Source organism: Citrus sinensis, chromosome 3, assembly GCF_022201045.2.
Source record: "Citrus sinensis cultivar Valencia sweet orange chromosome 3, DVS_A1.0, whole genome shotgun sequence".
In the NCBI taxonomy this organism is placed as follows: domain Eukaryota; kingdom Viridiplantae; phylum Streptophyta; class Magnoliopsida; order Sapindales; family Rutaceae; genus Citrus; species Citrus sinensis.
The window spans coordinates 34,030,594-34,058,314 of NC_068558.1; the positions used below are offsets into that span (position 1 = coordinate 34,030,594).

The 27,721-nt window shown below is 34.6% G+C and overlaps 2 protein-coding genes and 1 pseudogene across 3 annotated transcripts; 1 reads left to right on the plus strand and 2 right to left on the minus strand.

The window, feature by feature from the left end:
- Nucleotides 1–410: 410 nt before the first annotated feature.
- On the minus strand, nucleotides 411–4,238 carry LOC112498155 (flavonol 7-O-beta-glucosyltransferase UGT74F1-like; annotated as a pseudogene).
- An 11,605-nt stretch (nucleotides 4,239–15,843) lies between these two features.
- Nucleotides 15,844–19,303, minus strand: LOC127901144 (uncharacterized). 2 transcript variants are annotated; one of them, XR_008053250.1, is made up of 3 exons: nucleotides 18,994–19,303; nucleotides 16,461–17,754; nucleotides 15,844–16,221 (listed from the first exon to the last, which is right to left on the minus strand). XR_008053250.1 is itself a non-coding variant. In XM_052437599.1 (3 exons), the coding sequence occupies exons 2-3, from the start codon at nucleotides 17,050–17,052 to the stop codon at nucleotides 16,193–16,195; spliced, it is 621 nt and encodes a 206-aa protein (XP_052293559.1). In that variant the 5' UTR covers nucleotides 17,053–17,786; nucleotides 18,994–19,294; the 3' UTR covers nucleotides 15,844–16,192. The 2 variants fall into 2 exon arrangements, 1 of the variants encoding a protein (XP_052293559.1); XM_052437599.1 differs by having other exon boundaries at nucleotides 16,461–17,786; nucleotides 18,994–19,294.
- A 4,073-nt stretch (nucleotides 19,304–23,376) lies between these two features.
- LOC102618879 (MDIS1-interacting receptor like kinase 2-like) lies at nucleotides 23,377–26,943 on the plus strand. The gene is made up of 2 exons (XM_052437587.1): nucleotides 23,377–26,141; nucleotides 26,333–26,943. The coding sequence occupies exons 1-2, from the start codon at nucleotides 23,777–23,779 to the stop codon at nucleotides 26,623–26,625; spliced, it is 2,658 nt and encodes an 885-aa protein (XP_052293547.1). The 5' UTR covers nucleotides 23,377–23,776; the 3' UTR covers nucleotides 26,626–26,943.
- The last annotated feature ends 778 nt before the right edge of the window (nucleotides 26,944–27,721 follow it).

Sequence of the window (27,721 nt, forward strand, 5' to 3'; positions counted from 1 at the left end):
ACTTATAAACTTAATACAATTCTATATTATATCCTCATATACCTTAATAAAAATCCAAATTTATTCTTATTAATTAGGAAATAAAACCATTAACTATGAAGACATTATTATTATTACTAATTATATTGAGATAACAAAATAAAAAATAATATTAATAATATAAATATATTATTTTAGTTATTAATTATTATATGTACATAATAAAAAATATTTATACACATATTTATAAATATTTAAATAAATTTTATTCAATATTATGTTTAGTTCATTTGTTTACATTATTACAGTGGTTTAACAGTAAGATTTACTAAACAAATATGATTGTTTTTAAAACTCACAATACTTTAAAAAATAAATTTTATCAAACATTTAACTAATGCTCTTCGCAACTGATTATTTTTACAGTATAGCTAAGAACAATTATTCATTCTCATTTCTTTCCCACTTTAACCCTCCATCACTTCTCTTATGCACCTCTCAATTTCATCTCTTCCCACAATCCCCCCTTCATCAACCTTAACCCTAACTCCAACCTTCCAAACATCTTCAACAAACTTTGCGTCCATTGGCTGATCTGTCCATTATGGCACCGCTAAGCTTAAAGCTTCAATAGTCGAATTCTAGCCAGCATGCGTGAAAAAGCAACCTATTGTTTTATTTGAAAGCACTTCTAGCTAAGGGCTCCAATTCACAATCAAGCCCTTATCTCCAATCTTATCAACAAACCTTTTGGGAGCTTGTTTGTTTCATCAACATCTCTTATTACCCACAAGAAATAAAAACAACTTTTTTTCAAGCCCCACACAAGTTCTTCCACTTGTTTATTGCCTAAACAAGTGATAGAGCGGGCGTAGCGGAAGCGGAATTGATATGGTAGGAAACACTAAATATCATTCTAGTACTGGACAAAGCCAATGTAATTAGGTTACACTCTAATTGAAATGTAATTGGATTTTATTCTAATCCAAATGACTTAATGAGATTTTTAATAATGCTTAAAATAAGATTAGATAACGCTCTAATTCAAACAACTCTATAAGAGAAATTTTGATAGATAATCTAAGAGGAAATTATAAAAGAGGGGTTTTATTAAATAATTGAATCTGAAGTTATGAATACAATAACAAGACCTTTCTATTAATAATAGAATAAACCTACTTCCCTAAGTTAACTTAAAAAGCAAAACTAAATAATAATTATAATAGAAATAGAAGACTAAGACACATACTAGAATTGACTCTAATTGAAATAGAAAGTCATAAAACAAATTCTAGAATCTTAAATTAACGTCCTACATCATTCTCCCCCTCCTAAAAGAAACTCATCCTTGAGTTTGAATATATTCAGGAGGGTGAAACTTGTAGTGTAAGACCAAATCATCTTGTAATTTGAACTTATTGTTTTTCTCATCAATCTTTCTCACAACCATACTTCACCAATTTCCTTAGCTTATACATTCTTAAAAGTGATGAAGACTTTCAAGAACGAACAACGGTCAAATAACTTTTTCCCTTCCCTAATTGTCGATCAATTCGCTTTCCAATGAATTTTACCTTTTCAATTAAATCTCTTTCAAGCACAACTTTTTTATCTTTAATGTGAAGAGATAGAACCATTTTGATCATTTCATCTTCTTTAATTTGATTTTACTGCACAACCTTGACCATATTATTAGGCTCAATACTCAAATCAAAATGAGGTTATTCGTCTTTTTAAAAAAATTTAGATAGATCAATAACCTCATCATCTTTTACATTTGTCTTGTCCTCCAATGAAACATCGTGCACATTCTCGTACAAATTGTTACATTGAAACTTTAAGTCAATAATGAATTGTACCTTTTCTTCTACAATATTTGGCACATCTTCAACATATGAAGAGGCACAGACTTCTTTTATTTGTATGTCTTTCACTTCAAGCTATTGGCTTGTGATGGGACTAAGGATCTCAAATTGGTATCGAGGATAAGGTTGTCTTAATTGCTTCAATGCTTGGCTTATTTCCTTTCTAATTTGCGATACAATTTGCGATTCAATTTGCATGAATAAAAGAATTACATGCTGCAAGGTGTATATAGTGTATGTAGGCATCTTGTCTTTAATATATAAACTGAGCCCTCTTACAGATCTTGTAACTGTATCCTCTTCAAATTCATAATAATATTTGCATCTATCAAATTGTTCAAATTCAGAAGCATATTTAGAAATTGATTTCATACCTTGTCATACCAAACAACAATCAAGAGGAATGAATCTCGATCTTAACATTTGCTTCATATGAGTCCATGAAGTAATTTTGAAAAAACCTTTGAAAAGTAATCTATGTCTTTGCACTTTGGTCCACCATTCTAAAGCACTACATGTTAATAGAAAATCGACTCCAAAGTGTACTCAATCATACCTCAGCAATCTAATCATATATTCCTGATCAACCTTATCCAACCGTGAAAGAAAAATATTTAGGATTGTAATTTTCATTAAGCTTCCAAAACATGATGCCCTTTGAATATTTCAATTACAAATATAAAATTGATGGAAAAAATGTAAATAAGACTAAACTTTCAGGTTTGGTGTGGCCGATTGCTGGTGGCCATGATTGGGTCCAAAGAGAGCCGGATCTGGAAGATTTGGTTGTAAGGAATATGATGGTGGCCGTGGATCGGCCAGATTCGCGGCGTTTTGGCCAGAAAATTGACTTGAAGTAACGGTAGCTTATAGTGATTTAGTTGTGATTTGTGGCAGTTTATGGTTGTGTTTGGTGACAGAGATGGTCAATGGAGGCTGAGGATTCTTGTAGTGGTAGTGGTTGACGATAAGAGTGGCTAGCCAGCGGCTGGTGGAGTGCTCACGAGTTTGGGTTGCTTGCGTGGTGGTTGCGCGGCTATTCAAAGACTATAGACGGTTGGGTTTTAGTTAACAACTGACCATGATTTCAATGATGAGTTGAATGACAGTGGCAGTGGGCAGAGATGGTGGTGGTAATAGGTGGAAGCTTAAGAATTTGGTGTTTTGCACGGCTCTGGTGGTGGTTAAAGACAACGGGTGGTAGGGCTTTGGTTAGTGGAGGTTAGCGAGTTTAGTGATGGTGTTGGTTGGCTGAATGGCGATGGCGGTTGGCAGTAGGTGGTGGTAGTAATGGTGGTGGTTGTGGCGGTTAGGGTTTAAAAATTTTGTGATTTTTAATTTTTTTTTTGTTTTTGGAATGAAGGGTGATGGACGATTTTGATGGTTAAAAAGCTATGCAATTGGCACAGATCGCTCTGATACCAACTAATGAAGCGGGCGTAATGGAAACAGAATTGATATGGTAGAAACCATTAGATATCATTCTAGTACTGGACCAAGCCAACGCAATTAGGTTACACTTTAATCGAAGCGTTACTAAATCTCGTTCTAATTCAAACGACTCAATGAGATTTTTAATAACGCTTAAAGCGAGATTAGATGATGCTCTAATCTAACCGATTCTACAAGAGAGATTTTGATAGATAATTTAGAGGGAATTATAAAAGAGGGGTTTTATTAAATATTGAAGTTATAAAAAATAATAACAAGACCTTTCTATTTATAATAAAGTAAACCTACTTCCCCAAGTTAACTTAAAAGGGGAAATTAAATCACAATTATAATAGAAATAGAAGATCAAGACACATACCATAATTGACTTTAATTAAAATAGAAAGTCTTAAAAACTAAAAGTTTTGGAGTTCTAAATTGACATCTTGCATCTTTATTTGAAAGCACTTCTAGCTGAGGGCTCCAATTCACAATCAAGCCCTTATCTCCAATCTTATCAACAAACCCTTTTGGGAGCTTGTTTGTTTCCTTATATCTCTTATTATCCATAATAAATAAAAAGAACTTTTCTTCAAGTCCCACACAAGTTCTTTCACTTGTTTATTGCCTAAACAAGCCATGCCTATGAAAGGTATATAAATGACAGATCTTTCGGGCTTTTGGTTGAGCCAATTGATGCTGATGGATTTGTCTAATGTAAAGCGATTGAGATCATAATCATTGCTGTTTAGGATTCCGTTGTCTATATAGAAAGATGGAACCGTTGGACCAATTGCGAGCATTGGACAGAAGTGCATTGAATTCAAAACTTATGCACTTGATAGGGCGGTGTCTTGAGTAAGTGTTTTCACTTACTTGTCATGGGATGTCATGTGACGTTTTGAGCTTGAACAAACGACGCTGGCTTCAGTCATCTTTGGCAAGGTTTAAGTGACTCAGGTGGCCACACATGTGAACTGAGAATCAAATCAGTAAAAAGCTGTTACACACGTGTTACAATCTGGTGCAATCTGGGTTTTCTTATCAGCAGCATAAAAGGCTGATTGTTGAAGCAGATTGGTAATTGATTTCGTGAGCTTTCTAGAGAGAAAGAAGAAAGAGAGAGAGAGAGTTATCTTGTTCCTTGTATCTTTCTCTGTATAAGCTGTGTTAAAACCACCTTGATTCATTAATAAAGCTTTTTCAGTGACTTCTCTCGTGGATGTAGATTGTGCATTCTTGCTTAATTGAACCACATTAAAACTTGTTTTTGTGAGTGTGTTTTTGTTTTTCTTAATCTTGTTAATCATTGTTCCGAATCATTATTAATCAAGAATTGTTGTGTTGCATCCTCATTTTAGATACAAATCAGTTGCTGGTTAATATTGCATCTTGAATAGGTCTTGACAAGATCCTTAGGCAGTGATTAGTTGCCATTCGGCTTACAAGGCATCTGAATCACTACACGTGGTATCAGAGCTGATTTTCTTAGTTCAAGATCCAAGTATGGCTGCTACTAAGATTGATATGGAAAACTTCAATGGAAAAAATGACTTTAATCTTTGGAAATTAAAAATAGAGGCCTTGTTGATAACTCAAGGCCTTGGAGATGCCCTTCAACCAGTAATCATGAAAGATAGAAAGGTAGGGTCTTCTTCAAATACTCCAGAAGAAATGGCAGAAATTGATAAGAAGGCCAAGGGGACCATCATTTTGAGTCTTACGGATTTAGTGATAAGAGAAGTAGCAAATGAGCCTACTTTTGCTGCTTTGTAGGCAAAATTAGAGAGCATATACATTAAGAAGTCACTTGCCAACAGATTGTACATTAAGAAAAGAATGTTCACACTCAAGATGGCAGAATGCTCATCACTTGATGATTATCTTGATGAGTTTAACAAAGTATGTGATACTCTAGAAACGATTGATAATTCATTAAATAATGAGGATAAAGCCATACTACTGATTAGCAATCTACCTAAATCCTATGAGCACTTTATTGATACCTTGATGTATGGAAGGCAGACATTGTCTCTGGATGAGGTTAAATATGTCCTTAACACTAAAGAACTGCAAGGGAAATAAGATTCCATGGCTAATGGTTCTGGTGAAGGCTTGACTGTTAAAGCAAAAGCTGAGTAAAAATAAAAACAAGATAAAAAATCTAAGGTGTTTTCAGTGCCACAAGGAAGGACATTTCAAGAAGGATTGTCCCGAGAAAAAGTTCAAGAAAAAGGATTAGAATAGAGATGCAATTATGGTGGAAGAAGAAAGATATGAGTCTACTGGTGTCTGTATAGTAACAGAAAACAAAGACAAAAGTAAATGGGTTCTTGATTCAGGCTGCACTTTTCATATATGTCCTGTTAAAGGTTACTTTACTGAATTTCATGATTTTGATGGGGGTAGAGTAATGATGGGAAATAATGCTGTGTGTAAGATTATAGGAATTGGAAATATAAGACTTAAACTTTATGATGCCACCATAAGGGAGCTAAAACATGTTATGTTTGTTCCTGATCTCAAAAGAAATCTGATTTCTTTTGATATGCTCGACCAAATGGGATATAGTGTTAGGATTGAATATGGGAAAATGATGATAATCAAGGGCACTGAAACCATTATGCAAGGTTTAAGGAAAAATGGAGTTTTTGTCTTAGATGGGGAAACTGTCACTGGTGAAGTTCGTATCTCAACAAATGCCAACATTGATAGTGCTAAACTATGGCATCTAAGGTTATGACACATTGGAGAAAAGGGGCTAAAAGAACTGAATAAACAAGGTGTCTTTGGAACTGATAAGATTAGAGGCTTGGAGTTTTGTGAGGGGGAAGGTAGCCATAGCAAGTTTCAATAGGTCAACTCATAAATTCAAGGATAAATTAGAATACATCCATTATGATTTGTGGGGGCTTGCACAACATGTATCTCTAGGAGGCAGTAGTTACTTCTTATCTATCATTGATGATTACTCAAGGAGGGTATGGGTGTATATCCTTAAGAGCAAGGACCAAGTTTTTGAAAAATTCATTAAGTGGAAGAACTTGGTGGAGAATCAATGTGGAAAGAAGGTTAAAAAAACTCAAAACAGCTAATGGTTTAGAGTTCTGTAATCAAAGATTTGATGCTTTCTGCACAAAGGAAGGGATTGTAAGACACAAGACAGTGAGAATGACTCCTCAGCAAATTAGCTTGGCTGAGAGGATGAATAGAACTCTCATGGACAAGGTGAGGAGCATGCTGGCAACAACCAATCTTCCTAAGACTTTGTTGGCAGACATTACTGACTGCATGCTATTTGGTAAATCTAAGTCCCTCTTCAGCCATTGATTTTAAAACACCCTATAAAAAATGGACTGATCAACTTGCAAATTATGAAAACCTGAGAGCATTTAGTTGTTCAGCCTATGTTCATACAAGCCAAGGAAAGTTAGCACCTAGGGCTTTAAAAGGTTTTTTTTCATAGGGTATCCAGAAGGAGTCAAGGGTTACAAAATCTAGTGAACAGATTTAAAACCACCAAGATGTATCATAAGTAGAAATGTAGTCTTTAATAAAGGAGAACTAATAAACCAGAAATCTCCACAAAAACCAACAGAGGGTGATTCAGAAGTTACTGCACAACAACATTTTGAGGTGGAGTTACCAAGCCATAATGAACCACTTGAAGCTGCAGATTCAGGTGATGTTGTTGATAGTGCAGGAGACTCAAATACCTCACAACATGAACAAGAATCACAAGCACATAAGCAAGATTATCAGTTAACTAGATACAGAGCTAAGAGGCAAATCATACCAACAAAAAGGTATGGATATGCAGATCTTATTACATATGCACTAGCAGCTGCTCATGAGATTGATGATAATGAACCTAAAAGTTTTAAAGAGACAGTTCAGAGTAACTTCAGTAATGAATGACAAGAAGCCATGAGTGATGAAATGACATCTCTGTATAAAAACAACACATGGGAACTTGTAAAAAGACCTAGAAATAAAAGAATTGTGGGCTGCAAATGGATTTTCAGGGTAAAAGAAGGACTGACAGGTTCTAAGCCAAGAAGATTCAAAGCAACAACACATGGGAACTTGTAAAAAGACCTGAAAACAAAAGAATTGTGGGCTGCAAATGGATTTTCAGGGTAAAAGAAGGACTAACAGGTTCTGAGCCAAGAAGATTCAAAGCAAGACTGATGGCAAAAGGGTATACATAGAAGGAAGGAATTGATTTCAAGGAGGTTTTCTCTCCAATAGTCAGACATGCATCAATAAGAGTGCTTTTAGCTTTAACTGCAGTTCAAGACATGGAGCTTGATCCACTTGATGTCAAGACTGCATTTTTGCATGGAAGACTTCAAGAAGAGATATACACGACTCAGCCTGAAGGGTATGTGAATCCCATGAAGCCACTAAAACATGTATGCTTGCTTAAGAAATCACTCTATGGTTTAAAACAATCACCAAAGCAATGGTATCTCAGGTTTGATGAGTTCATGGTAACTCATGGTTTCAGGAGATGCAACTATGATTGTTGTGTGTATTTCAAGCTATTGAAAAGATAAACTCTACATATATTTTCTTCTGTATTTAAATGACATGTTAATAGCTAGCAAAAAGAGAGATGAAATAGAAGAATTGAAGCTGATGCTGAAATCTGAATTTGATATGAGGGACTTGGGTTTTGTCAAGAAAATTTTAGGTGTTGAAATTAAAAGGAACATAACAAAAGGAGAAATATTTCTTACTCAAGAGAAGCATTTGACTCGAGTTCTAGAAACTTATAAGATGTTAGACTCAGGGCCTGTACAAACTCCTTTAACTGCTCATTTCAGACTACGCAATCTGTTAAGTCCCAAAACAGATGAAGAAAGGCTTGACATGGAAAATGTGCCATATGCAAATGTTGTGGGATGCTTAATGTATGCCATGGTATTGACAAGACCAGACATATCTCATGCCATGAGTGTAGTTAGCAGATATATGGTTGCACCAGAAAGGGAACTTTGAAAGGCTATCAAGTGGATCATAAGGTACATAAATGGTACCTTAGGCTATGGCTTAGTGTATGGCAGATCAAAAGAGAGAAGTGATGGTTTGCTGGGTTTTGTAGACTCAGATTATGCAGGAGACTTGGACAGAAGGAGGTCATTAACGGGCTATATGTTCATGTACAATGGATGCCTTGTTAACTAGAAAACAGGCCTGCAGCATGTGGTTGCACTCTCAACCACAGAGGCTGAGTATACAACTGCTACTAAAGCCGTGAAAGAAGCTCTGTGGTTACAAGGGTTATTTGGTGAGTTGGGAATGAAGCAAATGTCTGTGACAACTTACTGTGATAGCTCCGGTGCCATTCACTTGTGCAATAATCCTGCACATCATGAAAAAAACCAAACATATAGACATCAAACTGCATTTCATCAAAAATGAGGTGTCTAAAGGAGGTGAAGATGTCCAAGGTGCATACAGATGAGAATCCAACTAATATTCTTATTAAAGTGGTTCCTACAGCTAAGTTCAGCATGTGTTTGAACTTAGTTGGCTTGAGTAGTCATTAAGATTGCTTAAGGATGGAGAAGGAGTCTGGAAAAGGAGTTGATTCAAGGTGGAGTAGTGTGGCCTAAAGTGCATTGAGTTCAAAACTTATGCACTTGATACGACGGCGTCTTGAGTAAGTGTTTTCACTTACTTGTCACGGGATGGCACGGGACGTTTTGAGCTTGAACAAACGACGCTGGCTTCAGTCGTTTTGGCAAGGTTTAAGTGACTCACGTGGCCAGGCATGTGAACTGAGAATCAAATCAGTTAAAAGCCGTTACACACGTGTTACAATCTGGTGCAATCTGGGTTTTCTTATCAGCTGCATAAAAGGCTGATTGTTGAAGCAGATTGGCAATTGATTTCGTGAGCTTTCTAGAGAGGAAGAAGAAAGAGAGAGAGAGTTATCTTGTTCCTTGTATCGTTCCCTGTATAAGCTGTGTCAAAACCACCTTGATTCATTAATAAAGCGTTTTCAGTGGCTACTCCCGTGGATGTAGATTGTGCATTCTTGGACAATTGAACCACGTTAAAACTTGTTTTTGTGAGTGTGCGTTTTGTTTTTCTTAATCTTGTTAATCATTGTTCCGAACCATTATCAGTCAAGAATTGTTGTGTTGCATCGTCATTGAAGATACAGATCAGTTGCTGGTTAATATTGCATCTTGATCTGGTCTTGACAAGATCCTTGGGCAGTGGTTAGTTGCCATTCGGCTTAATTACAAGGCATCTAAATCACTACACATGTTTTGGAAATAAGCATAGATGCTTTCTGCTTCCGCGAAGCCGTCATCATCATAGCCGTCTGATATGGTGTCGATTTGAATTGAATCGGAAGGCGTAATGGTTTTGTGGATTTGTAAATGAAGTTTGTTGTGGATAAAGTGACTTTGAGACCTTAGAAGTTAATCGTTTGGCAAATTGGAAAATGGGGTTTATGTGACCTTCGCTTGGATATGAAACTATCAAGACACGAGCTCTGTGAATTTTCTCTTTATTTATTTATTTATTTATTGTGAAGTGATATATATACATTTGCTTACTTATTAGGAAAGTATCTCATCCACCTCTTATCAAATCCTTGATTCAAAGCAATCATCTCCACCACAGCATCCATCAACTCTCTGTCAAGGCTAACAATCTGTTGTATCTAATTCCTTTAATTTAGGATCATTTTAATTATTTCCTTTTACTTGCTTTGTAGATGTGTATAAATTTGTACCAGTGAATCAATAATATTTAAGCCTTTAATTACACAATTACTTGCTGATTCTTGTTATTACTCTTTGTTCAATATCTTATTTTGGATAAGCTCTTGATAGGGGAAGAGGTTGGGGAAGGCAAGGCATGTCACGTGATTTGCACGTGAGACATTTGGATTATGTGGCTAAATAAAATACCGCGATTAATTATCTGCTTCATTAGTTAAGTATCTGTTGAGTGTTGAATGCATGCAAGATCTAAAGTTGATTATTGTTAAGTGATGTTTCTCTAAAGTTTATATGAAAAATATTATTAAAAAAGTTCGTCTAGTCCACAAACAAGTGGTATCAAATCTACCACGCGCAGCCTTTAATATTGCATGCTTTCGCTATCTTTCAGGAATAATTCACTATATTCCATGAGAAACTGAGTGTGGGATTGAAAGACGAGTTTCAAACCAAGTTTACTTCCGAAACAAGAATTGAATTCATGATTCTTGTAAAAGTTAAATTACAAATTTAATAATCTTTTGTAGTTGAATTTAAAATGTATTCTATCCCTCATCAATTAATGGTCATCGTTGTTTTTACAATTTGTAAATTACAAATTTTCAGCATGTGAATTATAAATATGAAAATGTGAAAAGTAAAAAATAAATTAATAAGTAGATATAATAGAAATAAATTGACAACAAGAAGCTTTTGAGTAATTTTTAAAATATAGGAAGTAACTAAATAATTGACTTTAACGATAGGGACTAAAAAAATATTTATTGGTCACAGATGAAATGAGTAATTGAAAAAACATACAAGATTTAGGTGAAAAAATGAGAACTATTAGGAATATATATCATTCTTCCTGATTTTTATTTGTCAAATTTAAGTGTGCCAATTAAATCCAGGGACGTCAAGCAAACTAGCCATGATAATAAATCTATTCTGCAATTATTTTAGGCCTCTGTCTTTCAATTAAGCATATATGTACAGTTTTCCAACTCATACTTGATTTTCAGTAATGGCATAATTTGTCCTTCCAATTTTAGACATGGACCACTACCATTTTGTGATGTGAATTTGTTTTTGAAAAGGTGATGTGAATGTTAGCATTGCGAATTAGAGAATTATTCAACCCATCACCACAGACTAATAATATCGTTTTAAATCTGGGCAGCGGCTAAAGTTACAGCCCGCGGCTATTATTCGTTGGATTTGTCCGCTCAAATCCAATGGATAAAATTAATGGAAGCATGAAAAATCAGTGCTGCGAAACTTGATAGAAGGATTAATTTTCAACACATCCACACGAATCTACAATCATCATTTATACCTTCATGATTTGTAAGTCATGATTCAGCACTCATTTCGTTTTTTTTAAAATAAATAAATAAATAACTTCAACAATTTGGATATTTGACCAAATAAGTAACTGTATTACTTTATTAATAATTTTTTAATATATAAAGACAAACATATTCTTGATAATTTTGTGTTTCACATATGACACAAATGATACTTAGAAAAGAGTATTTTCAATAATTTTTTATATAAATACGAGAATATTTCTGAAAGTAATTTATACATAAATGCTAAAAAAAATCTCAGATGACCTTTCTTAATGAGAAATTAAAAAAATGTCTAGAATATTTAGGAAACTTTTTTGACCAGTTGAATTTGTAATCTCATGTTTTGGTGTCTAACTTTACTCCAATTAATAAAATTTGTCCAAAATGTTCAAAACTCTAAAACAATTTTTTTTTTAAAAAAGTCTATTTCAAAAAATAACTTGATTACTACAAAATAAAATTTGTAATACCAAATAAAGAAGAAATTTAGACAATTAACCAATTAAAATCCTCATTAATTTTTTTTGGTGACTTAGTAAGGTCTTTTGACCATATTTGACCACTATGGCGTCTTTAACATAAATTTTATTTGAATATTTTAACTTCAATAATTTTTTAGTAAAATGTTACATATTTGTGAATGATTTATTGTTACTATTTTATTAATACGATCATTAACTTTCAATGAAACTAGCAAAATGTATTTGTGACATGATATCTCATGGAATTTATTGGCTATCAAGTTTTATGTTATTTACACATACGAGTATTGAAAAATTATTGGGTTTCAATTCAAAATGTTAGATTATATAGGTTACAAAACTAAATACCTAAATTAATGCTATGTTTGCTGCACAACTTCATTTGCAAACTTCGTATGGCAAATTAACTACATTTGGGAGCCTCTGTGAGCCACCAATTCTACAGTAATATGGCAACTAAAACATGTGAATAATTAATTTCTTAGGTAAATGGTGCTTGTCATTAACAAATTAAGTTGCCAATAAGCACATAGATCAGTTGGCATGAAGCTATTCTATCTCAACCAAGATCCTCGATTTGAGATTTGAGAATGCAATTGCATTAAATACTTGCTGGAAGAATTTTGCCGCTCTAAAAGTCCAAACCGACTCAAATCTGGATTAATTGGTGCCCATTATGATCTTTAGATACAAGATAATTTAATATACCGAAAAGATAAAATTAAGTTCAAGAGTGATTTATGATGCTTCATTGGCTCGAAAAGATCGAATCAACAAAATGGCCTAGAACCACAAGCACGCGTAATTTGCAGAACATGCCTAGTTCATTTCAAAATTTTGTCAAGTTGACAATAAATTAACGAGTGTTTCACAAAACAGTATTCAAGTTTCACATCGTGAAAATAGGAATTAATTTGATCCACTAGTCAACAACATACAGAACGTTTACTGCTCAAATTGAAGAAACTTAAGAAGACAAACAGATCGAAGATTAAGAAAAATCACTTCAAGAAAAAGGCTCGTATATCTGACGTTATACTTTGCCCTCTGTGAGAATTTGTAATATAATGTGTTTGGTTAACAAGAAAGTTAACGAGAAAGTAAAGAAGAATAGATAAGAAGAATATGGAGTATATTGAAATTATTAACTCTGTCATAATAATGATCTGAGCTCAGTTTATATACAAAGATGAATACACTCATTTAAGTCTGTTACAACAAATACACATGCTTAACAAACTCATTAACAGTAAGCTGAGTCAGCTAACTAACTACAACACGTCAGCAGGAGAATTATCTTATGTTTGCAACTCCATATTCTAACCATGCTCTGTAACATCCCCTCTCAAGCTAAACTGTCCAAGATGAACATTTAGCTTACTTCAAAGATAATAAAACTGATCAAAAGTTAATGGCTTGGTAAGTATGTCTGCATTTTGATCTTCACTAGGAACAAATTGCACAACAATCTTCTTTGCTGCTACTTTTTCCCTGATGAAATGAATTTCTAGCTCCACATGCTTGGTTTTAGCATGATATACTGGATTGTAAGCCAATGCTATAGCACCTTGATTATCACACCACATTATAGGAGCTGCTGCAAGCTTAATATTGAGTTCATCAAGCAGAGCTTGGATCCATACAACTTCAGATGTGGCCTGAGCTAAAGCTCTATACTCAGCTTCAGTACTGGACCTTGATACTACTGGTTGCTTCTTAGAACACCAGGAAACTAAGTTTGAGCCAATGTAAACTGCATACCCAGCAACTGATTTTCTATCATCTTTATCACACGCTCAATCTGAGTCACTGAAGCAATTCATTTGTAAAGTTCCAAACTGATAAAAATGCAGACCAAAATGAATTGAGCCCTTCAAATATCTCAGAAGTCTCTTACAAGCTTCCCAATGTTCTGCAGTTGGTGAAGACAAATATTAACTAAGTTTATTGACAGAGAAAGCTATCTCAGGCCTTGTGAGTGTCACATACTGCAAAGCTCCAATTATACTTCTACACTGAGATGCATTAGGAATAGTTGAACCTAATCATTTTCTGAGCTGATAGCCTGTGGACATAGAAGTAGGAACAGGGCTACAATCTGCCATATTATGCTTAGCTAAGAGATCAGCTATATACTTTGCTTGAGAAAGATAGAATCCATTTGTTGTTTTGGAGACTTCAATCCCAAGAAAGTAATTCAACTCTCCTAAGTCCTTCAAAGAAAAAGTTTTCTACATATTAAGAATCACTTGCTGCACCAGCTGATAGTTAGAACCAGTAACAATGATATCATCCACATATATTAAAATAAGCAAAATGTGACCATTTTCCCACTTATAGAAGCGGGAACTATCAGACTTAGAATTGAGAAACCTCCATTGAGAGACCATAGCAGATTTGAACCTGTCAAACCATGCTCTTGGGGCCTGTTTCAATCCATAGATGGCCTTCTTGAGTTTACAGACATGAGTAGGCTTGGTGGAATCAGTAAACCCTGCAGGCTGTGCCATATAAACATCCTCAACCAAAATACCATTTAAGAAGGCATTATTGACATCAACCTGTCTTAGAATCCACTTATTCATAACAGCTAAGCTTAAAATTATTCTGACTGTTGACGCTTTCACAACTGGACTGAAGGTTTCAATGTAATCTTCTCCATGTGTTTAATGAAATCCTTTAGCTACAAACCATGCTTTGTATCTAGAAATTGTACCATCTGAGTTATGTTTAATTCTGAAAACCCACTTACTTCCTATCACTTTGACAGGAGTTGAAGGTAAAACTAAGTCCCAAGTATCATTGCTTTTAAAAGCTTGATACTCCTCTTGCATTGCCTTGAACCACTTTAGATCAGAAATTGCTTGGGTTATAGATGTAGGTTCTGAAGGTTTAGCCAAAAGATCAGCAAGATATGATTTAGGTTTAAAAATACCAGCCTTAGATCTGGTTATCATATGGTATCCTACTGGAGGTGCAGCAGGTATTACATGAGGTGGTGAGTGAATATGGCTTGGTAAAGATGTGTTAGATGGTTGTTCTGTGGGAGAAGAAATAAGAGAAGAAGATAGAGATAGAAAAGGAGTATATACCTCTCTAGGAGCTGGAGATGAAGTCTCTGAGGAATCACTTGCTGATGGAGATTGCAGAGGAGATTGTATTGGAAAATGACTAAAAGAAGTGAAGTCAGGAGAGACTGTATTTGATGAGACACAAGACTGAGATACAGAAGAAAAATTTGAACCAGACACATATGGAAAAGAATTTTCATAAAAAATTACATGATTTGAGATATACACTCAACTAGAGGAATGAAGACATTGATACCCTTTATGGTGACTGCTGTAGCTAATAAAAACACATCTTCGTGACCTAAATTCAAGCTTGTGCTTATTGTATGGCCTGAGATAGGGATAACATGCACAACCAAAAATTCTAAGAAAGTGATAATTTGGTTTTTAAGCAAAAAGTTTTTGGTAAGGAGAAATGTCATTTAAGGTTGGAGTTGGTAACCTATTGATGAGAAAAACAGCCGTGTGAAAGGCATTCCACCAGAATTTGAGTGGCAAATTTGCTTGAGCTAACAAAGTGAGGCCAATATCTATAATATGACTATGTTTCTCTCTATTCTACCATTTTGATGGTGAATATAAGGACAAGGATGCCTAAATTGGATTCTAGATTGAGCAAGATAAGTAGAAAAACTTCTAAACTCCCCTCCCCAATCTTTTTGCACAGTTTTAATATTGTTATTCAAGAACTTTTCAATGAAAATTCTGAAGGTTTTGAACACTTGTAGTGCATCAGACTTAGCAGTTAAAGGAAACATCCATGTAAACCTACTGAAATCATCTAAGATTGACAGATAGTAAGAATAACCTTGAGTTGAAGTAACATGTGAGGGACCCCAGAGATCAACATATAAAAGCTGAAGAGGTTCAGTTGTTTTTGTGGCAATAGAATCAAAATGTAACAAATGACTTTTGCCAAATTGACAGGTAGAACAAAAATTCAAGACTTTGGTTTTATTGAAAACACCAGTAGTACAACCATCTACTACACTTGCATAATTCTTCAATACAATTTTAAGAGCATGAAAAGCAGGATGCCCTAGCCTTTTGTGAAGCAGATTAACATCTACTACACTTGCACTAGCTATGAAGGCTTTCTTACATGACAAATGATTGACTGTATCAGAACTGTTTAGTGAACCAGAAGGATTACAAGACATAGAAGGAAAATAAGCAAACATATACTCAAATTTATTGGAAGAAGATTGACATAACAAAGCTGTGCTAGCTTGAGAGAATTGAGATGCACTTTGGACTTGATACAATCCTCTTTTTGCAATTCCTCTAAGCAAAATGATCCCTAAGCTCCCGGCCTTAACAAAACAAAAATTTGTAAGAAATTCAATAGTAACATTGTTATCAGCTAAGAGTTTGGAGACACTAAGTAAATTTTTTGTTATTTGAGGAACATGAAGAACATGATTTAATAATAAAGGCTCATGTGTGGTTGTGTTTAGCAATATTGATCCAATGAGATTAATATGCAAAGAGGAACCATTCCCAACAAGTAGTTTTTCATTTCCAGTGTAAGCTTTTGGTGCAAGGAGTTTACCTGAATCATTAGTGATGTGATTGGTAGCACCACTATCAATGTACCAGGTAGGATCTTCAACAATCTCTGGAGCAGGCACTAATGGAGCTGAAGAAGAACATCCATTGTTATAATCTTCATTAGAACAAAAAGCAGGTGCAGAGGGACTGGCACCAGAGGAGCTTCCAGGATGGGCAACATAAAATGCAGTAGGATCTGAGTACATCATATAACCTTGATAACCAGAACCTCTTGGCATATTAGAATTTCCAAGATGAGGTTGACCAAACATATTGCCAGAATGAGGATAAAGACCTCTACCATAAGCTCCATTAAAAAGTCTACCACCAGCATTTCCAAAACCTCTTCCAAAATTCCTTTGACCAGGCCTAAAACTGCCATTAAATGCTCCTCTAGCTTGATTCCTTGAAGGCACAAAAGCAGAGTTGTACCTGTTTCTGCACTTATTTGCTCCATGACCAGGTATAAAACATATTTGACAGATGATTGTTGAATTAAAATCACATGTCTGACCCATACTATTACCACCCAAAACCAGAGTTATAAGCACCTCCATAAGCTCTATTGTTATATTTTTTATTACCACCAGCATTTTTTCCAGAATTATATTGCTTTTGAGCTATATGAGCTGTCAGATGATGTGTAACGTCACTGGCAATTTTTCTTTTTCTCTGCTCAACTATATTTTCGTGACTTAATAGAAAGGAATAAAATTCATCAAGACCTATGTTGTCACCTCTAGCTAAAACACTAGTAACCAGAGATTCATAATCTGAAGAGTCCAAACTAGTTAACACATCTTGAATAAAGTCATTCAATTCAACAGGTTTTCCAGCCAAGGCTAAGCTAGCAGATAACCTTTTCATTTTAGCAAAGTAATCAATCATAGACATAGATCCTTTTTTAAGTGTTTGAATCTACATTTTAAGTGGCATAATTCTAGCCTGAGACTGAGAGATAAACATACTTCTGAGTGCATCTAGAAGCTCTTTAACTGTGGAGCAATGAATCACTGTTGCAAGTAAGTTTTGTTGGATAGACGACATCATCCAACTCAGAATCAATTGATCAGTCTTAGTCCAAGCTGCCTATTCTGGATTGATCTCTCGTTCCTCCGCTAGAGTTGATCCACTAGTAATAGTGTTAGCTGACGAGAGAAATTGCTCTGGACAAATTCGATCACCATTGACGAAGCTTTCTAAATCGTTTCCTTTGATTGATGTTAAGATCTGAGTACACCAAACAATGAAATTATTCTGATCTAGTTTGACTGGAGTTGCAAAGCTATAGGATCCTGAAATTTGATTTGAGCTCATCATGTTTGCTCTGATACCATGTGAGAATTTGTAATATAATGAGTTTGGTTAACAAGAAAGTTAACGAGAAAGTAAAGAAGAACAGATAAGAAGAATCTGGAATATATTGAAATTATTAACTCTGTCATAATAATGATCTGAGCTCAGTTTATATACAAAGATGAATACACTCACTTAAGTATGTTACAACAAATACACATGCTTAACAAACTCATTAACAGTAAGCTGAGTTAGCTAACTAACTACAACATGTCAGCAGGAGAATTATCTTATGTTTGCAACTCCATATTCTAACCATGCTCTGTAACACCCTCTCACATAGATACAGTCAAATTTTCTATTTCTTGATGCTAAAAAATAAAAGAAAATGTAGATATATATGACTGAATCCATCACTTTCATTAGTCGAATAAGCAAGAGAACAACATTAACAAGGGGAAACAGAGGGAAACCACACTCTTAGTTGACTAAACTAATCAAAATTCTCCTGATCTTTTAAAACACATCCAAATTGATATTAGTATACGTATATTTATTTTACCTTTAATTTTTCAATTAATTCTGAAATTTTTCTATTTTCTAGGATGAGTTTTCATGGACATTAATTGTGGTTACAAGAAGAGGCAATTAATACAAAGATTGATCTGACAAAACTGCAACAAGTGGACTTTCTTTGGGTAATCTTTATAGCCTAGACATCTTTGAAGACTTTTGGCACAGCGAGAAGGGAAAATTCTTCTCTACTTTAGAGGTCTTGCTCAGCCATTGACTTGTTAACTACTCGTTAATTGCTTTTGTACGTGTGGGTTCCATAATTTTGACTCCAGATATGCTTGTATGCTCAACATCATCAATTTATAAGGTTTGAAAACCTTTCCAATTTCAATCCACTTCGGTTTGTCTTTAATTTTTTCACCAAATTTCCACTAGGATCCTATTCGAATTAATTGAGTGGTTCTCACTGGATCCAACTTAAATTTGATTCAAATAAATAAATTTATATTTGAGGGAAGCTTGTGCTAAATTTGTATTTAAATATGTTTTCTGATGGTTGGGGCAAGTGACTGAAGTGTGCTTGGTGGATAATTCATATGGTCTCACAAAATACTTAGCATAACTGGAGTAGCTCAAATAAGCTCATACCTAAAATATAATCTCGACCTCAAATTGAAAATATAATAAAATAAGCGTAAATATAAAGAGCACGCAATGTTTACCTGATTTGGTCCTCGACTGATGTCCATAAGAGCAAGTCGTTGCTAATCCATTATATAAATGAGAGATTACATGAAATTTTAAGATGAATAACACAAGCTATATAGCTAGATATCTATATAGAGATTGGTGTTCATAAAGATAAAGATGGTGACTAAATATATGAAGAGTGCTGATATGGTAGAGAAGATAATGGGGTGGAGAATGAAAAATGACCTCCTAAAAATGGAGAAGTTTGTGATGAAGGTTAAATTATGCAATTCACGGCATGCTAATCATCATCATTTGCATGAACAACACTTTTGCACTCACCATGTGTAGTGGTGGTTCCCTACTTCCCACTTATTTAGCACTTTTGCACTCACCATGTGTAGTGGTGGTTCCCTACTTCCCACTTATTTAGAGATATAAATCGTATGATATGGATCCCCCTGCCCCTGATATTTCCGGTCGAGCTTCAGAAATTTCAAAGGAGATAGCCCTTTAAGACCTTTTTTGCTTTTTGCTTTTTCTTCAATTATTTGATTGTTTTTATCATTACAAGTTTGCCTGCCAACCCATCTACCAAAATCAAATCACTCCCTTTCTTTTCCTCTTTTGATAGCCATAGCTAATGTTGAGAAAGAATGGTTAAGGTTTCTCTCGTTCCAACACCTGTATCTTTGTGAAATATGCCTCCAATATCAATTGTCTAATGGTAAATGAACTGTTTCTTATGCAAGGTTTTTGTGAGTGTTAAAATGAAAATGGATAATGATGATGATAACATTACTCTTAATTTCCTTTCATTTTTCTAATTAACAAAGAACACCTTGTTGAATGGTTACCAAGTGTAAATAAGAGAACGGTTAATTTGACTCTCTCTCTCTCTCTCTCTCTCTATATATATATATATGGAAGTTCATAATCTAATAAAATTAGACTTGTCATAAGATGCTAATTTTATAAATAATGGACTAAACACTGCTCACTGCATAACTAATGTAAATCTAAGCAGGCAGTGGCGATGCTAGCACTATTTCGTCCAGCGTTTCTTCAAAAAAGAAAACCCATATATTATCGTATCTGAATTATATTGTCTGCGATAATAATACATTAGAGAATTATTAATTATTTTATCAAAAAATTTTGAAAAAAGTATAAGCCAATAACTAATTCAAAAATAGTATGAGCATGTGGGTGCGGCAGAGGCTGGTTGTCACTCATGAGTTGGCAACTTGATGACTTAAACAGCTAAGTTTTAGGGAATTTAGAATTTAGATAATTTGATCAATTAGTCATGAATTTGAGTTAATTTTTCGATTTAAAAAAAATAGATATTGACTATAATTATTAGTTATATTTTTATATTTTACTATAAGTTTTTTTTTTAAAAAAATTATAATTAATTAATTTTTTTTTTTCAAGAAACTAACCCGGGCTGCAGCCCGGGTTAGCCTCCTCAGAGGTTCACCCCTGTAAACAGGTTTAGGTTTTTTCAAATCATATACTTGGGTGAGATTCCAAAAGAACTTTGAAAATTAAATGATCTAACGAAACTCATTTTTTAGGGGGAAAGGAATCAACTTACAGGACATATACCTCCAGAAATTAGATTACTTATTAGTTGAACTTACGTACCTCTGCAAATGGATTTAACGTCAACGCACTCAATCCCAAAAAGTCCACACAATAATAATGGAGGCTCCATTATTAGTTGAACACCGTGTGGACTCCATCAGTTGCCCCGCAAAAGTTAATGCAGTCCGCAAATTAGACTGGGACCATTATTAGTTGTACTCTGAGGCATTATAATTTTTCTATTGCCATTTAAATTGGCTAGCTGCGAATGAGAACTCGAAAATGACATACGTAATTTTATGAGCCACCAATAATAATGGAGGCTCTTACGTTGAGTTTTATTACAGTCTCTGAATTCTAACTTTTTTTATTTAAATCCTGTACGCTGGTGGCGTATGTATTATACAGTCTGAGTATATCTATTGGGAGTCTGATTCATACATATGAAACTTTTAGTGACAGAATAAATTCAAATTAGACTGGGACTACACCGTTTTATCCTGAGGCCGCACTCTTATAAGGTAAAATCAATAATTTTTATATCAAGAAGTGGGCCAACGCTACAATACCCGCATGTATCACATACATGCGGATAATAAAAAAATATATATATGGCCATTGTTTGGCTGCCACTTGGCAGCCAAACAAAAGAAAAACTGGGAGCAACCGGTAAAGAGCAACCGGTTGCTCCTTAAATTAATATTAAATTATAAAATAGTATTATAAATAAAATAATAATAATTTTAATAATAAAGGCAACATAATAATAAAAAATTAGTTTTATAATAATTAAAAATTAGTTTCAAATTTAATGGTAGTTATTTCATATTTATTGGTCCATTAATCAGGGTTACAAGTTAATGCACCTAAGTTTCATGTTCATTGCCTTCAGTTTCAAGTTCATTGCCCTCAGTTTCAAGTTAATTTGATTTCAAATTTAATGGTCCGAGTTTCAAGTTAATGGTAGGTGTTTCATGTTTATTGGTCCATTAATTGTATGATTTTTGGGATAGCAAGTTAATGATCTCAAGTTCCATGTTCATTGCTCTAAGTTTCAAGTTTCTTTGGTTTCAAATTTAATGGTCTTAATTTCAAGTTAATGGTAGGTGTTTCATGTTTATTGGTCCATTAATTGCATGATTTTTGGGGTTGCAAGTTAATGATCCCAAGTTTCATGTTCACTGCTCTAAGTTTTAAGTTCCTTTAATTTCTAGTTTAATAGTCCCAGTTTCAAGTTAATGGTAGGTGTTTTGTGTTTATTGATCCATTAATCGGGGGTTACAAGTTAATGATCTTAAGTTTCATGCTCATTGCCCCCAGTTTCAAATTCATTGCCCTCAGTTTCAAGTTCATTTGGTTTCTAGTTTATTGGTCCTAGTTTCAAGTTAATAGTAGGTGTTTCATGTTTATTGGTTGCAAGTTAATGATCCTAAGTTTTATATTCATTATCCTTAGTTTCAAGTTCATTACCCTCAGTTTTAAGTTTATTTGGTTTCAAGTTTAATGGTCTCAGTTTCAAGTTAATGGTAGGTGTTTCATGTTTATTAGTCCATTAATTGGGGTTGCGAGTTAATGATCATAAGTTTCATGTTCATTACCTTCAGTTTCAAGTTCATTGCCCTCAGTTTCAGTTAATTTGGTTTCAAATTTAATGGTCTTAGTTTCAAGTTAATGGTAGGTGTTTCATGTTTATTGGTTCATTAATCGAGGTTGCAAGTTAATGATCCTAAGTTTTATGTTCATTGCCCTCAGTTTCAAATTCAATTGGTTTCAAGTTTAATGATCTCAGTTTCAAATTAATGGTAAGTGTTTCATGTTTATTGGTCCATTAATTGCATGATTTTCGGGGTTGCAAATTAATGATCCAAAGTTCCATGTTCATTGCCCTCAATTTCAAGTTCATTTAGTTTTAAGTTTAATGGTTCCAGTTTCAAGTTAATGGTAGGTGTTTCATGTTTATTGTTCCATTAATTGCATGATTTTCGGAGTTGCAAGTTAATGATCCCAAGTTCCATGTTCATTGCTTTAAGTTTCAAGTTCCTTTGGTTTCAAGTTTAATGATCTCAGTTTCAAGTTAATGGTAGGTGTTTCATGTGTAGTGGTCCATTAATCAGGGTCGCAAGTTAATGATCCTCAGTTTCAAGTTCCTTGCCCTCGGTTTCAAGTTCATTGCTCTCAGTTTTAAGTTCATTTGGTTTCAAGTTTAATTATTCAGTTTCAAGTTAATGATAGGTGTTTCATGTTTATTGGTTCCATGTTTCATGTTAACCAGTTTTTCAAGTTTCCATTTCTTTCATATTTAATAATAATAATAAATCTCAGCCATTCGATCTACTCCAATTTAATGCAATGGCTATTTTTTATGCATGTATGAGATACATACATGTACTGTAGCCGCACCCCAAGAAGTGACATTAAATTTGTTTCCCAACTTTTTAGATGTACTATTTATTGAAGGAGAACTTTACGCGAAGTGATTTAATTTGTATAAAAATGAGCTAACTTACTGCTTATTTTTTTGCTATAATTTCCAAGTAATAATGCCTGCACTAACGAAAAGTTTCAATTAGATATACAAGTTCCAATATAGTATGCTAGTGACTAAAAAATAAATAAATAAATAAAACATCATCTTACTGTTTAATTTATTTCATGGAAACCAAGTGTTTAGAGTAACTTGATTTACAAGAACCCGGTTCGCGAGTCCATGTTTTGTCTAGGAAGCCTCAGTAGCCTTGCGTTATCACATCACAAGTAATAGAAGCATAAAAAATAGCTTTTGTTTTTATATAATAAAGATTTGTACTTCTAAATTCAGCATTTGAGTTCGTTACGATGAAGTTTCAGAGTTTCTTAATGAACTAACATAACATCCTTTATTAGCCGGAGTCAAGAATAAAAGGTGCTAATGGGCAGGCGTGTCAAAGCAGAGTGATTCGCGACAATCACAAATGTGATCTTAACTAGCTCTCTGTGAAAAGCTCGTCTTTGTAATCTTTTTAATACTCTCTATGATAACATTGGAAAAATCTTCCCAACTTGATGCATTGACTTGTTGACCCCTCAATTGCTCTTGTCTGTGGCTTCTATAAATTTGGCGTCCAACATGCTCGTTTTCTGCACCGTTGTATGTTTTCCAAAAGCTAAGAGTCATCAAAAGATCTTTTGAATTTCAATAAAACTTCGGTTTAACTTTATTTATTTGATTGTGTTTTTGGAATATCAATGGGGTCACCAACCCTCAATACAGTTGTTCCTTCACTTGTTTTGTTGATCCTATTTTTTGTGTTAAGTTTCTTAATAACTGTTTCTTCAGCATCTAATGAAGAAGCAGATGCTCTTCTCAAATGGAAAGCCAGCCTTCAAATCCATAACCGATCTCTCCTTTCTTCTTGGATTAAGGACACCACCAATGTTTCATCCAAAACAAGCCCGTGTGCTTGGTATGGAATCAGTTGCAATGACGCCGGAAGAGTCGTCAACATTACCCTCCCAGCTAAAGGATTAAAAGGTAGGCTTCATGATTTCTCATTCTCATCGTTTCCTCATCTTGCTTATCTTGATCTCAGCTATAATAAACTCTTCGGTACTATCCCGCCTCAAATTAGTAACCTTACGAATCTCATCTACCTTTATTTCGGAGGCGATCAATTTTCAGGAAATATTCCACCAGAAGTTGGTCTTATGAGTCATTTGAAGTTCCTTTACATTGATACGAACCAATTAGATGGCTCAATTCCACCAGAACTTGGTCAGTTAAGTTCTATGATGGAGCTTTCCTTGTTCTCTAACCACTTGAACGGTTCAGTCCCTCCTTCTTTAAGTAATTTGACCAACCTACAACAACTATACCTCTTTAATAACAGCCTATCCGGTTCCATTCCTCCCTCCCTTGGGAATTCAATGTTAACCATGGTAAATTTGGATTTCAATCATTTTACAAGTTATTTACCGCACAATGTTTGTCGAGGTGGAGCATTACAGTATTTTACTGTTTCTGAAAACCATTTTCAAGGAACAATCCCTAAAAGCTTGAGAAATTGCACAAGCTTATTCCGAGTACGCCTTAATGGAAACAACCTTACTGGAAATATATCAGAAGCTTTGGGCATTTATCCTAACCTGACTTTCATAGATCTCAGCCGCAATAATTTTTACGGTGAAATCTCATCTAACTGGGGACAATGCCCAAAATTAGGCACTCTCAACGTTTCGATGAATAACATTACTGGAGGTATACCGCGTGAGATTGGAAACTCGTCTCAACTACATGCACTCGATCTTTCATTGAATCATATAGTTGGGGAGATTCCTAAGGAACTTGGGAAGTTAAATTCTCTAACCAAGCTCATTTTGCGCGGGAATCAACTTACAGGACGTCTACCTACAGAAATCGGCTCATTCAAAGAACTTGAATACCTTGACTTATCTGCAAATAGATTCAACAATTCAGTCCCAAAAAGTCTCGGTAGCTTGCTGAAATTGCACTACTTGAGCTTGAGCAACAACCAGTTTGTCCAAGAATTGCCAAAGGAATTGGAGAAGCTAGTTCAACTTTCAGAATTAGATTTGAGTCACAACTTTCTTGGAGGAGAATTACTATCACAGATCTGCAATATGGAAAGCTTGGAGAAGTTGAATCTCTCGCACAATAATCTCTCTGGTTCGATTCCAAATTGCTTTGAGGGAATGCACGGTCTATCAGTCATTGACATTTCTGATAATCAACTGCAAGGCCCAGTTCCAAATAGCACAGCATTTCGGAATGCCCCAGTGGAAGCGTTAGAGGGGAATAAGGAATTGTGTGGAGGTGTGAAAGGAATGCAACCATGCAAAGTTTTCTCGTCACACAAGCAAAATTCCGGAGCCAAGTGGTTTGCAATAGTGTTCCCTGTGTTAGGAGCACTATTTGTTTCAATGGCGCTGATAGCAATTTTCATTCTTCGAAAGCGGAAGTCAGACTCAGGAGATCGACAGAGCAGCAGCCAGAACCCTCAGGAATTGTTTTTTATATTAAATTTCGACGGGAAACTTGTGTACGATGAAATTGTTAGAGCAACAAATGATTTTGATGCAGAGTATTGCATTGGAAATGGTGGACACGGAAGTGTTTATAGAGCTGAGCTACCATCTGGGGAGGTAGTAGCTGTCAAGAAATTTCACTCATCACTCCCATGTGATCAGATTGCAGATCAAAAAGAATTCTCAACCGAAGTTAAGGCCTTGACAGAGATACGACATCGAAACATTGTGAAGCTTTATGGATTTTGCTCACATGCCCGACACTCTTTTTTGGTCTATGAATTTCTTGAAAGGGGTAGCTTGGCTGCGATCTTGAGCAATGATGCAGCAGCACAAGAACTGGGTTGGAGTCAGAGAATGAATGTGATCAAAGGCGTAGCTGATGCCTTGTCTTACCTGCACCATGACTGCTTTCCTCCGATTGTCCATCGAGACATATCAAGTAAGAACTTGTTGCTGGATTTGGAATATGAAGCTCATGTTGCAGACTTTGGAATTGCGAAGTTTCTGAAGCCAGACTCGTCCAACTGGACTGAATTTGCAGGCACATACGGATACATTGCACCAGGTATTTAGCATTCGTTTGTTACCATTTTGAGGAATATTTTTGTGTTATGTGTGCGGTAACAGAACAATGCAACTAGATATTGTTTTAAAAATTATATATTACATTCATTAGACTTGTAAAATCTCACTAGTTTATGCACATTTATCTCAGAAACAGAGTAAACATTTTTTTTTTGGTCCTTGACCTTGCAGAGCTTGCTTACACAATGAAGATCACAGAGAAATGCGATGTGTACAGTTTTGGAGTGTTAGTGTTGGAAGTGATCAAAGGGAAGCATCCAAGAGATTTTCTTTCTTCGACTTCATCTCCATCTCTCAACACAGATATAGCACTTAATGAAATGTTGGACCCGCGTCTTCCAGTTCCATCATGCAGTGTTCAAGAAAAACTGATATCAATCATGGAGGTTGCGTTTTCATGCTTAAATGAGAGTCCGGAGTCTAGACCAACTATGAAAATAGTCAGTCAACAATTACGGATTTAACCTCAGCTGCATGCCTGGACTTAGTCTTAATTTTCTAAGTATACTTGTAATTTGCTTGGTTTATTTCTCTCATGTACTGTAGTTTGTTTGGTCTAGTTTTCAAGAATCAGGAGGCGTTGGTTATTACGTCATCCATATATACTTGGTATATGGTGTACTCAACTCTTTCATTTATAAATAAAATAAAGTTTGCTCATTCCTTAGAGGTTTAGTTAAAAGAACGCATGGGGCAGTGGTGAGCACATTTGAGGACATGTGGAGTCTGTACAATGAAGACCAAGATTAGTAAGACAGTTTGTAATAATAAAAAATAAATGCACGTACGAGAATCTATGTTAATTTTTATTATAGTCTCTGAGTTCTAACCATTTTTTTTTTTTAAATTCCTGCCTAGTGGCGTATGTATTATACAATCTGGGTACCGTATATCTATTGGGAGTCTGATTCATACATATGAAACATTTAATGACAGAATAAATTCAAATTAATCCGGGACCACACCATTTTATCCTGAGGCCACAATCTTACAAGGTAAAATCAATGATTTTTATATCAAGAAGTGACATAAAATTTGTTTCCCAACTTTTTACATATATTATTTATTGCAGGAGAACTTTACGTGAAGTGATTTAATTTGTATAAAAATGAGCTAACTTATTGCTTATTTTTTTGCTATAATTTATAAGTAATGACGTCTGCACTAATGAAAAGTTTCAATTAGATATACAAGTTCCAATGTAGTATGCTAGTGATTAAAAATAAAATAAATAAATAAATAAATAAAACATTATCCTACTGTTTATTTGTTGGAAACCAAATGTTTAAAGTAACTTGATTTACAAGAACCCGGTTCACGAGTCCACGTTTTGTCTAGGAAGCCTCAGTAGTCTTGCGTTATCACATCACAATTAATAGAATCATCAAAAATAGCCTTTATTTTGATATAATAAAGATTTGTACTTCTAAATTGAGCATTTGAGTTCGTTACGATGAAGTTTCTAAGTTTCTTAATGAACTAAAATAATATCCTTTGTATTTTCTCATCAACAATAATATTAATAATAACATCCTTTATTAGCCGAGTCAAGTATAAAAG